At 29.7% G+C, this 17834-nt stretch overlaps 2 protein-coding genes across 3 annotated transcripts; one reads left to right on the top strand and one right to left on the bottom strand.

Annotated features, from left to right (window-relative positions):
* The first annotated feature begins 989 nt into the window (after window positions 1–989).
* Window positions 990–4798, top strand: LOC124930225 (nuclear transcription factor Y subunit A-7-like). Of its 2 annotated transcripts, XM_047470584.1 has the most exons (7): window positions 990–1156; window positions 1264–1397; window positions 1520–1587; window positions 2690–2832; window positions 3766–3867; window positions 3986–4150; window positions 4372–4798. In XM_047470584.1, exons 3-7 carry the CDS (start codon window positions 1572–1574, stop codon window positions 4561–4563), a joined length of 618 nt encoding a protein of 205 aa, XP_047326540.1. In that variant the 5' UTR covers window positions 990–1156; window positions 1264–1397; window positions 1520–1571; the 3' UTR covers window positions 4564–4798. The 2 variants fall into 2 exon arrangements, with proteins under 2 accessions (XP_047326540.1, XP_047326541.1); XM_047470585.1 differs by lacking the exon at window positions 1264–1397 and having other exon boundaries at window positions 1002–1156.
* Window positions 4799–4959: 161 nt separating this feature from the next.
* On the bottom strand, window positions 4960–6364 carry LOC124930226 (LIM domain-containing protein WLIM2b-like). The gene is made up of 6 exons (XM_047470586.1): window positions 6261–6364; window positions 5939–6133; window positions 5765–5864; window positions 5630–5664; window positions 5464–5553; window positions 4960–5379 (listed from the first exon to the last, which is right to left on the bottom strand). Exons 2-6 carry the CDS (start codon window positions 6071–6073, stop codon window positions 5152–5154), a joined length of 588 nt encoding a protein of 195 aa, XP_047326542.1. The 5' UTR covers window positions 6074–6133; window positions 6261–6364; the 3' UTR covers window positions 4960–5151.
* Between the last annotated feature and the right edge of the window lie 11470 nt (window positions 6365–17834).

The raw sequence follows: 17834 nt of genomic DNA, 5'->3' as shown, positions 1-17834 counted from the left end.
TCTCACTTCCAAGTATAATTATATATTTTATTCGCACCTCAATTGTTTTTGTATGGCAATGGAGGGACTGCAATTTGTAGACTTGAGTGGATGATATATTAGGTTTTGTTTGGATTAGGGTTATAAATTAACTTAGAGGAAAAATAAATATTGATGGCTGATAATTTCGAGGAGATAATAATTATTTTTAATAAAAAAACTTAAATGGTATTGATATATATAAATAAAATAAAAATAATAATTTAAAATATAGAGTATTTTAGTATTTTGGTTAATAAAATGAGTGATGTGATTGGTATAAATGATTGATTGGAAAATTGATTTTGTATAATTTAAAATAAAATTGTTAAGAACAATGCCTAAGTCAATCGTCGGTTGTTAAAATATTTGGATAAAAAACGTGAGCTCGGTTGTATTAGTCAATGATCTTTATCTCGATTATTTCCTAGTGGATTATTTAACTTAAAAGAAATTGTACGACGTTCATTAATTGTAGTCGACCAATGTGTTTACTCCACGATGCTATTATTATGACAATGAAGAAGATCTTTTCTGAAAAATCGATAAAACGGTACGTGCTAATTGATTTATTAAGTATCTTAGAGCTAGTTTATATTATATTTTATGTTTATTGCTTATATATTTTTTTTATATATATTTTCATTATTGCTCCTTCTGTTATGTTTTAGGGAGAAGTTGAAATCTCATGTTTTTTATTATTTATATTATATTAATTTTAATGGTACGTTTTCTTCAAAATATAATAATTGAATGTATTTATTAATTTGAAAGTTATACTACAGTCCAAATAAAATCTAAAAGACTCAAATAATGTAGTTTGTCCTAAATAAAAATTATAAAAAAAAATGAATGATGACCAATGAATAAATGACAGATATAGGCATCATGCATTGATGGAAAATGATACGTGGAGTTGTGTAGAAGTTTCCTGCGACTCTTATTTTGCCACGTTGACACTTTTCCCCAAATCAAACCGAACCCATCTTCTAGACTCTCTCTCCTCTCTCTCTCTCTCTCTTCTCTCATCTCCGGCCGGCTGTCCCCTTCTTCCCGACGACTTCCGCCTCCGCACTTCTTGCCGGCGGCCTCCTCCTCCTTCCTTCCTTCCTTCGCCTCTCGATTACATTTCCATCCGGTAATTTTCCTCTTTCGTTCTTAATCTGCATGTGTTGATTTCAGATCAATAATCTCCTTACTGTTCGATTCAATATTCGAATTTAACAATGATTATGCACATAACAGAGTCATAATAGATGGCGGTTTCGTTAAACATAGATTGAATTAAGACGCAGCTATAAGAAGTGGCGCATTTAATTGACGGATATTTCTTTATGTAAAGAATAAACGTTGCTATTTCCTCTTTGCGCGTCCAAAAAGTATGTGCATAATCTTAATTCCAATGTTTTTAGTTTAAACCTTACATGGTAAAGATGATATTGTTGTAGATCATGGATGATTGTATGTAAACTAAGAACTAAAGTGATGGTGTTGGTGGCAGGATAGAGTTGGAGATACTGTGGTGATAATATATATTATAAAGAACTTCGTCAATGGTTGATAAAACTGGTATTACCTCTTTTATTGACCTCCTAACCCTACCTCTTGTATCATTTTTTTTTATTTGGAAGACTAGAAATGTTATATTTCGTCATAAAATGGTATTTGGATTTCATTATCAAGATTATCATCCTTCATGAACAACTCCCATATAGATTATGCAACAAAAGGAAGAAATCATTGGATACTCAATATAAAGAAGAATTTACAGATTTAGAAATTTCACAAGAATTAAATGTATCAGATAACTGATCAAAGATTGAGGAGAACATGATAAAATCATGAAACAATAAATGAAATTGTCAAGGAGTACAAATCAAAGAGGTGTTTATCAGTGGATGTTAAGAGATGATGTTTTGATGGAATTTAGAAATCTATGAACAATATTATTGATAGTGAGAAGTGGGGTAACAGAAGAAACCGGAGATCATAATCGAAATCTGGCATTTAGACACATAAGAAGAACAATATTATTGATAGGGTACATGAGTACAGTGAAACTAAACCTATATGTTTAGGATACATAACTATACAATAAATTGTAAATTAAATTAAATCTTATTATACTTTCTTGCTTTTGCTTGATACTTTGTTGGTTCTTTGTCTTGATATATTGCTTCTGATCTTGACATTTTTCCTGATGTATTTGTTTTAGGTAGAGAAATATCACAGTTTTCAATAAGTCAATTTTTTGGGAGTTTGGTTTTCTTTATCACCTAGATATGCAAGCACGCAGTATAGGAGAAAGTGATTGCTAATGAGTTAGGTTCACCATTTTTTTGTTATTTTGGGCTTGGATGAAAATGGCTTAATAACTTAGTCAAAGGTGTATACAACTCTCACACACTCATGTCCTGCCTCCGTAGGTTTGAGGCAGTGTTTATGGTTATATTATTTATATAAGCCTATTTGGCATGGTTATGCTACTACTACTGTACTACAAAACTGCATAAAGTCGCTATTCTTGTTCTCACATAAGTCAACATAATCTATAATAGTTAAATTCTCATATTCATATTAAGGCATCCCCGAACATCGTCCTCCAAATTTTTGTTGTAGTAAACCTTTCTATTTACTTATTCCACCTGCATGATGATGTGATGGTTCTCAGATAATGAGGTTAGCAAGCAGCAAAAGTATTCAGAAGATCAGCTCTGTCCATCTCCTAAGACAGGAACTTGTCAACCTGGAATTGCGACCTCAAATATACCATTTGTAATCCCTCCTCAGCAGATTGGAGCAGGAAATGTTCTGGTATGGGTGGTTCCATCAACTTTTAGTTGAGCAGCTTTTTACCTGTTAGAAACTGCTGGCATTAATTTTGTAATGATCTATATCTGTTCTTAGGAGCTGTCTAACCTTTTTTCTTTAACCTTTGTCTGGTGACAGAATCACATAAATGAGTTCTACATCTGTTTTGACTTTTTAGGCCTCTTTTGAATTTTGATATAGGGTGATTTGAATAACCAAGTGGTTATTTTAAAATATCCCTGTTCCATGTAGGTTATTGAAAATCTGGTACGAGATTATTTGGGAAAGAAATTAGGGGTAATAAATGTATAATGAATATTTCTTTTAAACAGAGGGTAATTTGGCTTATGATATGAATGATAAGTAGATAGTTGTTTGAATAGTGGGTTATTTGGAATTAATCTCAAATAACTCGCAACAAACAAGGCCTAGTAGTGTTTCAAACTTATTCAGGAAGGTTGAAAGTGTTGAACCATTATTTTTCACCTTCTGTTGTGCAAAACAATTCTCCTAATTTTATTCGATTTAGTCTCTAAACAAACAAGCTCTATGAATACTAACAGAAAGGAAAAACAAGAGTTTAACTCCTATATTGAGTCCTCAGACTTCGGTTTTGTGCATTTCTCTTTTTCACCCACTTAAGTTTGTCTGTTAGCTTGTTTCTGCTAAAGCTGCAGAGTTTTGGAACATATGTAAACCATATGTCAACAAATCTCCTTTATAAGCATTCCAATTGAAAAATCAAAGTCTTTTTCCTATTTGAGTCCGATGCGATGCATTATGGCAATTAAAGAGAGACTACTGTTATTTGATTGCAGAGAACTAGGTTTTGTATTTCTTGCTTATCAGATATAGCAAATTAAAATTAAAATACTGACACAGATCACCCCAAGTTATATATGTTTAATAGACAAGTGAAGTTTTGTCTTTGTTCAGGGTCATGGTGCCTACTCGTATCCAGATCCTTACTACAGAAGCATATTTTCTTCTTGCAGCCCACAGCCATATTCTCTACAGTCGTGTCCAGTGCCATCGATGGTATAAATAACATCAGCTTTCCTTTTTCTTCTATTACTTCTTTATGCTATATATAAAATATATTGACCCTTGCATAGATAGAACCCTTATATAGATAATGTTTGGTTGGAATATCCAGGTTCATCTTCAGCTGATGGGAATCCAGCAAGCTGGTGTTCCATTGCCATCGGATGCAGTTGAGGAGCCTGTTTTTGTAAATGCTAAACAGTATCATGGCATAATGAGGCGCAGACAATCTCGCTTGAAAGCCGAGGCAGAGAACAAAGCTCTCAAGGCTAAAAAGGTACTTGAAACCAATGTCTTTTTTACTTGTTCTTCATCTTTTATATACTCAAGATCACACATCTATCTGTCTTATTTCATTTGGGAAGTAAAAAATTACTTTGATTAACAAAAATTAATTACGGAAAGAAATGGATGGTTTTAAGCCACATAATCATTAAATTTCATTGTGAATTTTTGTGATGATGATTAATATTTGCTTTACAAAACATGGTTATGCAGCCATATTTGCATGAATCTCGACACCAACATGCTTTGAGAAGACCTAGAGGTTGTGGAGGGCGTTTTGTGAATACAAAGAAGACAGACAATATGCAAAAAGACGGAACGCCTCCTCCTCCTGATAATGCAACAATACCGAAGTCCAATAAAAACGGGCTTGTAATATCAGAAAGTACGACAAACTCTTCTTAAGCAAGGGGAAAGGAACACAAGTAGAAAAAATAGACAAAATGGGCAGTAAGTTAAGTTCGAGTAATTAACTAATGATGATAAATCTGTGGCGTTTGTATTTTATTAGTAGAGAGTTGATATAAGTTGTGTTAATTTGTGTGCTTTTAGGTTCTTAAGAGAGTATCAGATTATTGTTGTATAGATTGAAGAATTTGTTGACTTTAAACACTTAGAAGATTGGTATCTCATAATCATCGTGTCATGACATACACCTAGACCTATTTTAAGCCACAAAATACTTGTTCATAATAATATAGTTGAGATGAATAAAATGAATTAGTTATGCTGCAATCTTTTCTCAAAACAAAACACTAAATAAGCCGAAGACATTAGAATAAGGTAAAATAAACATGGACAGGACAGTTAAGCTCTCTCACAATTATAAAAATCAATCAAAGCGCCACAACAGGAGGATGAATCCGGATTCCTTTTGAAGAAATCCCAAGTAGTTAAATCCACAAAGAAAGAAAACACACACTCAGAATAATATGAAGGAATCAAAAATCCCAAACAAATTCAGTGAGATAATAACAAGGGGGAATTGAAATCTCATGCATCTGGAATAGAGGCAGTTGCTGCTGCTGCTGCAGCATCTCGTTTTACCGAAGCACATTTGATAAGATGATTATAGCTACCCTTCTCCTTGAAAAGTTGAGAAAAGTGGTGCTTACAGTATAATATTCCCTCCAGAGCAGCATAGTTCGATGGCGTGATTGCACATCCACCGTGAGAACACTTGAAGCACGATTTGTGGTACGATAGGCTCTCCACCGTTACCTTATCATCATTCATTCATTCATTTGCAATACAATCTTTATAGCAATCAAAATGATCTCCTCTAGTAAAAGATACGGTTCATACCTTCTCCAATGGATAAGCTGTCTTGCCACATGTTGCACATTTCTCTTGTGTACCAGAAAACATACCTGCTGCTTTGCTAGGGGATTTTGTCTGTAAAGAAAAATAAAATGAAATGAATTCCGAGTTTTTTCAAAGAAGATATATACTTACAAAGATAAATATATACCAGAAATGGAGTTGACTTCTCAGCTGATTTCGCAGCTATTGGAAAACAACAATAATGTTGGGTTCTTGTGTTAAAACTAATGAAACTAATCAATAAATCAAACCAGGTAAACTGAATGAATGAATGAATACATACGTGACTGGAAATTTTTGTTGAAATTGCCAGTCTCCTTGAAGAGTTGTTCAAAGTGAGGTTTACAGTATAGAACACCTTCCATTGAAGAGTAATTGCTGAGCTGCAGATCATTATTATTTTCAAATCAGATTTATAAAGAAAGAAACAAAAAAAAGATGAATATGAAATTAGTACCGCAAGAGTGCCCTTGCAATGACTGCACTTGAAGCATGATTTGTGATAAGGAATTCCATCGGCAGATAAGAGTTCGACAGGGTAAACTGTCTTCTCACAAGCCTTGCATTTCTGTTGTGTTCCGGTAAAAGACATATTGTTCTGTTCTATCTTCCTCTGTTTTCTAGATCTGATATGAACGCAACCTCAATTGCTGGCAAAACAACAAAAGAATAATAAACCGAAATCAGGAGTTGGAGCAGTTGAATCGAGTGGCGATCGATCTCAGATATGTGATAGAGAAGAGGCAAAGATCTAGTCGAAAGAGGTGAACGCATACCTTTTTGTTACAGAAGACGACGAAAATTGACGGACGATCCTCTTCGTAAACTTGTTAAAGGAAGGTCAAAAGATGAGAAATGGATTACGAACTTCTTTCTTTCTTTGCTACCATTTTATTCCATTTGAATTATACTTTATTTATATTTTTATATTTTAAATATATATATTAGTAATTAAATTTTTATAATTCAAATAATACTCTATTTTTATTGTGGTTTATTGATTCTTATATTTATAATTGTTTTCGTGATACTTTTTCAAGTATTAGAAAATGAGATAAAGTTGTGAGATTTGAATTCTTTTTGTTCAATAAAAAATTTTAAGTTAATTTTTTATTTGGAAGTTTGGTTAAAGTTATCCTCCATTGATTTGTACGAGTTTTGTTTTATTTTATTTTATCCATACATGTATATGGTGAGTTATCCTATTATTGAAGTTGTTTGGTAACTCACGGGCAATGAAATTTTTTATTGTCGTTCAAAATTTATTATAAAAAACTTCAAACACTGCATTATTGGTTTATTTGGTTTGTTATACTTTTTTACTTATTCTTATAGAACTCAAACGAATTCGTATTTTGAGTCATCTAAAATAAATTTTAAGAGTATTGAATTTTCTTCATTATAATTTTAATCTAGATTCTCATTTATTTGTTTAATATTTGACAATGAATATTTTATATATAACTCTCACTTATTGGTATAGAAGTCAAAGCGTTCGTATTTTGAATCATCCTAAATCAATTTTAAAAGTATTGGATTTTCTTCATTATAATTTTATTCTAAATTCTCATTTATTTGTTATTTGACAGTTAATATTTTATATATCACTTATTATTTTAATTAACAAGAATAAATTTCTTATTTCAAATTTTGTTTTTAAATACTTAAGAACCGTTTCATAAGTTTGATTGAGATAGATTATTTTATGGTTAAGACGAAACCGTTCTTAAATCAAATAGTTGTGATTTGTCCCAAGAGACTTTGGTTTTTATATTTTTTTTAATAGGTCAAATAGTTGTGATTTGTGAAGAAAAATATGAAAGTCTCCTCGGACAAAATCACATTATATATACACATGATATGTTAAGCAATTTAGTCAAATAAAATTAATAATGTAATTAAATTAATTACATTCTATTTACAAAAGATTATCATCATCATTGTATAAAAAAAAATCATTCTTTATTATTGCAAATTAATTGCATATGAATGTATAAGTTTACATTGCATTTCATATTTGTAAGGCCTCAAATTCTTGCTCTGCTTTCTATTTTATTTATTTTAAAATTATTACCCGATTAACTTTTTTTTTTTTAAACATGATAGAGTCACACTTAATTTTTAGAAATTTAGGGAAAATGTTTTGCATAAATAAACACATTTTAGTGATTTTGTTTCGATTCGGGACTTGGTTACACTCGAAAAAGAGCTCTCGCACTCACTCCTGTGACCCTGTCCGTCAAGAACGGTTTTACTTTAAATTTTTGGACAATTCTAAAATTGTATCGTTTTACTCTTTTAATTTTAAAGATAATTTAAATACTAATTATTGAAGAAAATCAAATTTTAAAATTTAAATAATAAATGTAGTAATTTTTAGATAGGATTTAATTAAATATTTGTACCTGTTTAGATTCTTCTTCTTATTCCTCTATTCTTTTTCTCTCATTTTTTTCTTCTCCCATCTGAAATGAGAAGGCAGACATTTAGATTCGAAGCATACAAAACAACGTTCTTTGATTTTATCTCCTTGGCAGGAGAATTTAGGGCTTATGCAAATTTAAATTTTAGGGCCTTAAATAATAAAAAACATTTTTTTTAAATTTTAATTAATAAAATAAAATATAAATAATTAATATATTATAATACGGAAACTTAAAAGGAGATAAAAAAATTATTATTATAATATATATTTAATTTTAAAAGAGAAAAAAGAAGAAAAAATAATATTAATAATATAATATTATTAAATATTAAAAAATGGAACTTATAAAAATAAAAGCCCTATGCAACTGCATTGGTTGCCTTACCCTCCTGTTCCTTAGATAAGGTCCAGAGATGCGTGGATCCTTCGAAGAAAGGACGTTTGCGATCTTATAAGAAGGGATAAAATCGGGGATTCATAGACATTTTGTGGAAGTGATGAAAGGAGGTGTTAACAGCTTCATCTTTCTTCCTAAGAAGAAAGTGAAAACTAGAGTTACTGAAGAGATACAAAATCAATGAATTGACCAAATCAATTAAGATGTTATATATTATATAAATCAATAATTGATACGTTATCTCTTAATGTTATTGCATGGAAGGGATATGAATGAATTAATTATTAAAGTAAAAAAATCAGGAAATTTGGATCAATGATTCAATTCTATCCATAAGAGTTTATATGAGACATATAAATCAATAACTGATACAAAATTCATTAGAAAAAAATAATAATTATCTCTTAATGTTATTACATGGAAGGGATATGAATGAATTAATTATTAAAGTAAAAAAATCAGGAAATTTGGATCAATGATTCAATTCTATCCATAAGAGTTTATATGAGACATATAAATCAATAACTGATACAAAATTCATTAGAAAAAAATAATAATTATCTCTTAATGTTATTACATGGAAGGGATATGAATGAATTAATTATTAAAGTAAAAAAATCAGGAAATTTGGATCAATGATTCAATTCTATCCATAAGAGTTTATATGAGACATATAAATCAATAACTGATACAAAATTCATTAGAAAAAAATAATAATAATCTCTTAATGTTATTGCATGGAAGGGATATGAATGAATTAATTATTAAAGTTAAAAAAATCAGGAAATATGGATCAATGTTTCAATTCTATCCATAAGAGTCTATTAAGGGTGTCAAATCTTAATTATAAGAGAGAAATAAATTGAACAAATCAATTAAGATGAGACATATATATAAATATATCAATATTGGTGTGTAGCTTCGGAATATCACAAGAACATGCATTGGAAGAGATCATAAAGTAAATTAAATGAAGAAGACTATATTCACCAATCTAACCTCACTCCACCACCAACATGGATCAGTCATCGGTTTGGCGGCGGCACGATCTTCTTCGCCTTTTGCATGATTGTTATGACTCTTTCCTTCTTATCAATGGTGATATTTGCTTGTGCTGATTCCGATCCTATAGAGAAAACCAGCACCGGAGGAGGATGCGGTGGAGGCTGTGGTGGCGGATAGCGAGGTTATAAATATCTTGCAAAAGCAAATACTATATTCATATTCATCCATGTTAACTTAAAAAAAAAGTCCTAATTTATTCTCTAGGATGGCTAGCATGATCCATATTCATTATCCTCTTTTAAATTAATAAATAAAAGGTTTGAATGGTGGAATCCTTGTGATATGATTGAGGAAGTTTTCTTTGTGGTAGCAAGTATGTATTAAAATGTTATAAAATATCAAGTAATGGTGATTTATTATTTTGGTTGTTAATCTGAATGATTTGATTATGAATTGATTGATGATGAAAATGAGATTATTTGAATTAAATCCAAATAACCCTTCATCAAACAAGCTCCCAACTATAATCTTATTTTATTCTTTATATCTTAAGATATTAAATACATATTTTAGTAATTTGACCAATCCCTCCACCTAACACATGCTTAGAAAACAAAGACTGTACAAACACTAGAAGAATGATTGATCTATTATACCTTTGCAACTTCTGGATGGGATTGACAGCTCTGTTTCAAGAAGTACTCAACAGCTTTTACATCGTGGTGTTCGTCACTTTCTCGATATTTTTTATTTCCAAAGCATCAATTTCAGAGAATCTGTCAACCACTTCTTGCAAATAGAACTGAGCTTCATCACTGAAATGTGGAACTTCGGTAACCTCAGGAATCTGTGACAGCTTTACCGGACATATTTGATCTGAAGAATGGTGTAGCATTGAGATCAGTTTTTTTCCCAACAAGACAGCCATCATAAAGAAAGAAACTGTGTACAGAAACTTAGTGTGTTTATGTATGGAGCTCAACTTGTTAAATGTATCTGAAGATGAATGAAATCTAGATCTAATGTCTATGTCAACATTACGAGTATATTTGTTTGGCTTTTTCCATGAAGTGATGCAATAAGCAAAAAGAAACCAGCTGCCAACCAAAAAACAAATACTACTCCATGTTTCACTTTGTATTTTCTTCATATTGTACAATACAAAATAGCCAAATAATACAATCAGATTTGGATCTTGCCCTTTATCCTATTTTTTCTTTTCTCCTAGTGATAAATACCTCGTCAAATGATCAAACACGACAAAATTTTGACAAAACAATTACATATTGAAAGTACCTCAACTCAACCAGTACTCAGAAGCAAATAAGTCCATACTCGTATTCCAGTAGCGACCATCCAGAGGTGACAGCACAGTCAAACTCGAGAATTCGTGACCACGAGGATATTCCTCTGACATGTTCTTCACCTGAAAGTCTATGGACCAGTTAATATTGAAAAGATTTGTGAAATTTGGCACAGTTGTAATATGGTATATGTTGAATGGATTTGAAAAGCTTACTGACTATAAACAGAATGGAAATGTACAAAATGAGATAATAATTATAAGAAAATAAATCAATAATCAAATCAAAATTGGTCACTTCGGAAAAGAAATTATGAATTTTATATTTAGAAGAAATGTATAATAAAAGAAAAATGTTAGGGACTTGTATGTATATTTGTTCATCTATGTAAATGGTAAAATACCCTAATAAAATAGTCAGTTTTTTCCCGATTAAGATTTCAGTATTCCTCGCCCTACCAAACGAAAGTTTACAAAAGTTTTCAAACAGCTCGCCCTACTGAAGTAAAATCGTTTTCAATTCCTTATGTTGTTCTTATTTTCAATCATTCCGATCATCAACGAAGAATATATTTCTTCGTCATTCATAGTATCAGAGCAACCAGATATTATTCGTTTAACTCCAATGACAAACTCAAACACCGAACAATTTACCACAAATGAAAATGCGAACAAGATCGCACCAACGAAACAAAAAATACAACGTTGATCCATTAAACCTTCATGGAATAGATAATCCAAATACTATCCTCAATGTCATCACCTTGACTGGAGCGAAATATTTCTCTTGGATTAAGAGTATAAAATCGTCGCAACAAACTAAGGTCAAATTAGATTTTCTTGATGGAACCTGTGCCAAGCCTGAAGATGCAGCTACGCAATGGATCATGGCGCTTCTGGATTTTGACACGATTTCGAAGAAATTATGACAAATTTTGAAGAAATCGTAGTCACGTAGAACCTGTGGCAAAAAATTAAAACACGCTATGAAGCAAATAATGGACTGATCCAAACACGCTCGTGACATCTTTACCATTCAACAATGTAATCTCTCTGATGAGGATTAGGAGTGAAAATATTTTCACTTTGGAAATATTTGGTCATGAATGAAGATGAGGATTTCTCACTTGTTAGTGAGAAATGTGTGATTGAAAGGTTGAAGTTTTGGGTTTGTGAACGAAGAATCAATAAGTATGAGGATTGTGTTGCTTGCAAGTGATGGACACATCTCTGGATGCGTGTTTGATGCAAACTTGGTTGTCGCACACTCGCACATAAAACATTTCACATTTCGGCTATATTGAGAGGAAATGGCTGGATTGAGTTGAGTCTACTTCTAAATGTGAATGTAGTGAATTGTTATGACTGTCGAGCGATTAGGAAATTTATTTGCATAAATAAAAATACAAAATTAAATCACATTAAAAATCACTTCAAGGATGCAAAATTTTGCATTTTCATGTGACCTTTTATTTTGCATTTTCATCAATACAAATAAATTTCATAATCGTTCGATAGGCATAACTGTTCAACACATTACTTCCATCACATTTACAGTTCACCACTTCACTTCCATCACATTCACATTTTGAAATTGCATTGTTCTATGGTAGAGATGTCTCGAGCTATGTCATATTGCGTCGGTAGCGCGCTTTAACTTCTTGCAACAGGTCCTGCGTAGTCACGGTTCCTCAAAATTTGCCCGAATATCTTTTGAAATCGTGTTTTGAATCCAGGAACGTACCATGGCGTCAACCACCATCCACTGCCTAACTCCATCTTCATATGCAGGATTGTCACATGTACCATCAAAAAAAACCTAATTTGACTTTAACTTGTAGCGACAATTTTATACTCTTAACCCAAGAGAAATAGTTCGCTCCAGTTAAGACGATGGCATTGAGGATAGTATTTGGATTATCTACTCTTGAAGGTTTAATGGAGCAATATTGTACTTTTTTTGTTGGTGCGATTTTGTTCACATTTTCATTCGCGGCCAGTGATTCGATGCTTGAGTTTGCCATTGGAGTTAAACAAATAATACATTGTTTTTCTAATACCACAAACGACGAAGAGATCTACTCTTCGTTAATGATCGGAACTTCGTCGTAATGATTGAAAGTAATGACAGAGCAGAGAATTGAAAACACTGTCTAGTTTATTAGAAAATTTCGCCGTTTATATAATGAACAAATATACAAACAAATCTCTAACCTCTTTTCTCTTATTATACATTTTTTCTAAACTATAAAATTCTTTGTCACAAATTTTGATATGGTTCTTTATTTACTTTCGTATATAAGATAAAAATAGAGGCAAGAAATAAAGCCTAGGCTTCATTATCCTGTTTATATGAAATTTGGTATAAGATATAGTGGATTATGATAGCCACTTCTCCCTTCCATGGTTTTTGTTCTAAACCATGCAACTAACTTCAATCAAGCAAAGAAATGCGAAAAAAAAACACCTAAATTCAATATGTACTGAGCTTAATTGGGCTTGAGAGTTAAGAAATTTGGGATGATGCTTCGATCTTAATTCAATGCAAATAGTGACCTCACAGGCTCACACACATCCATTTCAACATATGAATGCAACATATATATACAGATGTGGGAGAATAAGAACGCCAATAACAACTATGAAGCAATCGAGAGCGATAAAAACGAATGTATATTCACCTTCAATTGATAATCTTCGCTGAGAATGAAATCCACTTGCTGGGACAGTGTACATAAGAAGAAGATTAGGGCATGCAGTTTACAATCCTTAAACAATGAACTCCAATTCCATCGCCATAACCACCCAAACGAGAAACTGAGAGAAGAAAGAATCGCTAATCGCCGGAATCACAAGTAGAAAAATGGGTAATCAATCGTTGTCCACAATGGTGACCTAATTCTTTCATTTTCAATCTAAAAATTCAATTTTCTTAATTATTTATTTTTATTTAAACAATTAAAACTCTTATATATATTTATTTATATTATTATGCTTATCATAAATATTTAAAATATTATTCTTACAAAATTTAATTATATACATTTTAATTATTATTTTTAAAATTTTAATTATATACATTTTAATTATTATTTTTAAAAATTTAATTATTTATATTTTAACAACACAATACAAAATTATACTAAACTACTCTAACAAATTTTTATTGTAGAAATATAACACAATAAAATAAAAAATATTAAACTAAATTATTAATAATAAAAAATTATTGTGAATAGCAATACAATAAAAAAAAATATTCTTTTGTCATGTCACATTTATTTTTGCTAATGACAAGTTTTGTATGATTCATTCTATTTATAATAATTTTAAACACCTTTAAAAAAATTTATGATTATTCGGTGAATATTTCGATTTTCGAATTAATCTTAATAAATTAAACATGTTTTTTCAAATTCTGTTTCGAATAGAAAAAGGATAAGGTTGACAAATGTGTTGGGATTCAAAATTTGTGATCTTCCGTCAACATATCTTGGTATGTCATTAGGTGTTAAATTGCGATCCAATATCTCTTGGGATCTGATTATGTATTGAGAAATCGTCGAACTTTAAATGATTGTAGTCGTCTGAAACGTATCATTCATAATATTATTATTATGTTGTTTATTGATATTCGTTCATGAAAGTCAGTAGAGTTAATCGTTTTTCTCAAAGATTTATGAACTCGATAACTTGTTAGGTATTATTTTTCTTATTTGTTATTTTCATATCATGCTTTGTCGTTAATGAAAAAGTTACACTACATTAAAAACAAATTAGACTAAAATACTTATAATAAAAATTATTTTAAATAAACAACACATTTAAAAAGTTAAACTATAATACTCATAGTAAAGATTTATTTTGAATAGAAAATACAATAAAAAAATTTGAATATATTAAAATAAATGATTAAGTAAATATTTATTATATTAGACATTATTTTTATAATTTATTCATTCATGTCTCCACGGTCTAATCTGTATTTTATTTACTGAACCACTATAACAATGGAGGGTTTCATCTGGAAAATTGGTCAAAGTGGATTAGGAACTCATTATTTTTTTTTTACATTTTCGAAATTATTAACGCAAGGTTTTATATTAGATGTGTTCGTTAATAACATTTTTGCTTCCTATTTTTATTATTTTTTTCAAATAGTTAATCTAATAAGGTTTCAATTATGTTTGATAACACTATTTTTTTTAATATTTTTATCGTTATTATTAAATTATTCTTCATTTATATAATATTGCATCAACTTTTTAATTTTACAAAAGTTATATAAAATAATAATTGAAATGTATAAATAAATATAATTATATTTATATATATATATATATATTAACATATAAATAATTAAATTTATAAAAATAATAATTTAAATATTTTGATAAAAATAATAATTTAAATATATATATATATAAATTATTTAATAATGAGTTTTAATCGTTGAAATGTAAGTAAAAAATGGTGATAAGAGAGATTTTTGAAACCTTGTTATAAGTTTTAAAGTAAAATTATAAAAAAACAAATTGTCATAATAATTCAAAGGGAATTAGTGTTCATATATTCCTCAAAATAAATTCAAATGAAATTAGTGTTCATATATTCCATCAAAATAAATTCAAATTCCTATTCCTCTAAACTCAAATGGGTCAGTTCTACTTCATTATGAATTTTATATGTTTCGGTCTTTTTTTTTTCTTTTCAGATTTTGATATTCAAAATATTTGTGAATTTTAATTTGCTTAGTAATAAATTTGGCAACAACATTTAAATAAAGTAATTCGAAGTTTGAGATACCCTAAATGAAAAAGAAATATTAATTCTTAATTTTTTATTTCTTTTAGTATATCTCATATGTTATCTTAAATTATTTTATGCAAATTATGACCCTAAGTTCATACAAATATAATGTTTATTGAATGAGATTGATCAATCATTTATTTTTTAAGTATTAGTATTTGTATTTGTACATCATGGCCTGGGCCCTGGGGGTCGATAATACCTCTTGAATTATGAAAAGGTTAGAAAGATAGGCTTTTTTTATTATATTTGAATGTCAAACACAAGATATTGCAGTGAAGTTAAAGGAAATTGATTAAAGTAAAAAACCAGGAAATATCAGTTCTCCCAATGAAGCACGTCTATTACGTGAGCAAAGTAGGGTCAAAGCTTTTATAAGAAGACTTAAACAAAATGAACAAATCAATACAAGAATAAGATAAGTAATTGAGACTTGAGACATGCATATATATATATTTATTAAATCAATCTAATATGGTAACTTAATTAATTGTGAATATCACAAGAACAAACATACATAATCTAGACAAATCCAAAAGGAAAATGAAGAAGATTATGTTCACCGATCTAGTCGCGGTCCACCATCAAGATGGATCATTCGGCCACTCGGCATTGGCTTCCTCTCAAGGCACGTTGTTCTTCGCCTTTTGCATGATCGTTCTAACTCTTTCCATCCTATCAATGATTGTATTTGCTTGTGGTGATTCCGATGCAAAAAATGAAAAGACCGGAGGAGGAGGTTGTGGTGGTGGCTGTGGTGGTGGATGCGGGGGCTGTGGTGGTGGATAGGTAAATAATAACTTGCAAAAAGAAAATCATGCATGTTTAACTTTCCAATTGTGTTTGTCACTTTTCTTAATTACTTGTTTGTTATAAATAAAAAATAATGTATATTAGGTTCGGTAAGTCTAGTCCGATGTTATACTTGTGTAAAGACGTGGAATGATCTAGGGGTGAACATATCTTGAGTTGATCCAAACCTAAAATATTAATTTGAGTTGGGTTGAGTATGTACTGAGTTGAATATAGTTTGGATTAAATTTGGGTTGGGATAGAGTTACCCAAATTACTCAGATTAAATAAATTTAATTCAATTCTCTCTTATCAATTCAATATAAATTAATTATCTTTCAACTCTAATATATATTTTTTTGATTTTTACTACATTGATCTCCATTACAGTCAAATGAAAAATAATTGAAAATTTTAAAACTCATTAATAATATATTTATTAATTATAGTCTAGCCTACAAAACTAATATATCATTATTATTCTAAAACTCTTTAAATGAATTAATTTATTTTTGAAAATTAACAAAGTTAACCATATTAAAACTTTATTTAATATAAATGATTTGAATATTATTTAAATAATCCATATTAATCTCACGTATTATTTCTTCAACTAATTTAGTAATTAAAATATCAAAATAATATCAAAATTATGTTAAACGGATCAAAAAAACGTATAATATGTCAAAGACATATTAGACAGAGCAAAAAATAAATTAAACGGACCAAAAATGCTAAATGTGTCACAAGTGTGTTAAACGGGATAAAACGTGTCAAACTTGTCAAAAACGTGTTAAACGTGCCAAAATATGTCAAATGTGTCAAGCATGTTAAATGTGTCTAAAACGTGTTAAATATGTCAAAACATGTTAAATGTTTTAAAATGTGTTAAACGTGTCAAAATGTGTTAAACTTGTCAAAAATGTGTTAAATGTGCCAAAACATGTTAAACGTGTCAAAATGTGTTAAACATGTCAAAAACGTATTAAACATACCATAAACGTGTATACGTGTTAAACGTCAAAAATGTGTTAAGCGTATCAAAAACGTGTTAAAATGTCAAAACATGTTAAACGTGTTAAAATGTCAAAAACGTGTTAGATGTGTTAAACATGTCAAAAATATGTTAAACGTACTAAAAACATTTTAAACGTGCTAAAACGTGTTAAATTGTTAAACATGTCAAAAATATGTTATACGTGCCAAAAACGTGTGAAATAAACTAAATCGAGTTACATATTTATTAAAACTAAAAACATATTAAGCGAGTCAAAATATGTCAAATAAATATCAAAATGTATTAACTAGGATAAAAACATATTAAATAGTAAAAGACATAATAAATGTGTTACAAACTAAAAGAACTAAAATATAGTTTTGATTAGTCAACTCGTATTATTTATTAATATTTAATATGGATTGGTTAATAAGTTAACCCGTATTATTTATTAATATTTAATATGGATTGTTTAATAAGTTGATTAAATTTAATTTGAGTTAATTATGAGTTTGATAATATAGATTGAATTTACCTATTTGCACCCCCTACAATGATCAATTAGTATGACTTTTTGTCGATTATTTTAGTTTAAACTGAATAATTTGTCCAGCCATAAAATGTC

Source organism: Impatiens glandulifera, chromosome 3, assembly GCF_907164915.1.
Source record: "Impatiens glandulifera chromosome 3, dImpGla2.1, whole genome shotgun sequence".
In the NCBI taxonomy this organism is placed as follows: domain Eukaryota; kingdom Viridiplantae; phylum Streptophyta; class Magnoliopsida; order Ericales; family Balsaminaceae; genus Impatiens; species Impatiens glandulifera.
This window is presented reverse-complemented; position numbering and strand designations above follow the sequence as displayed.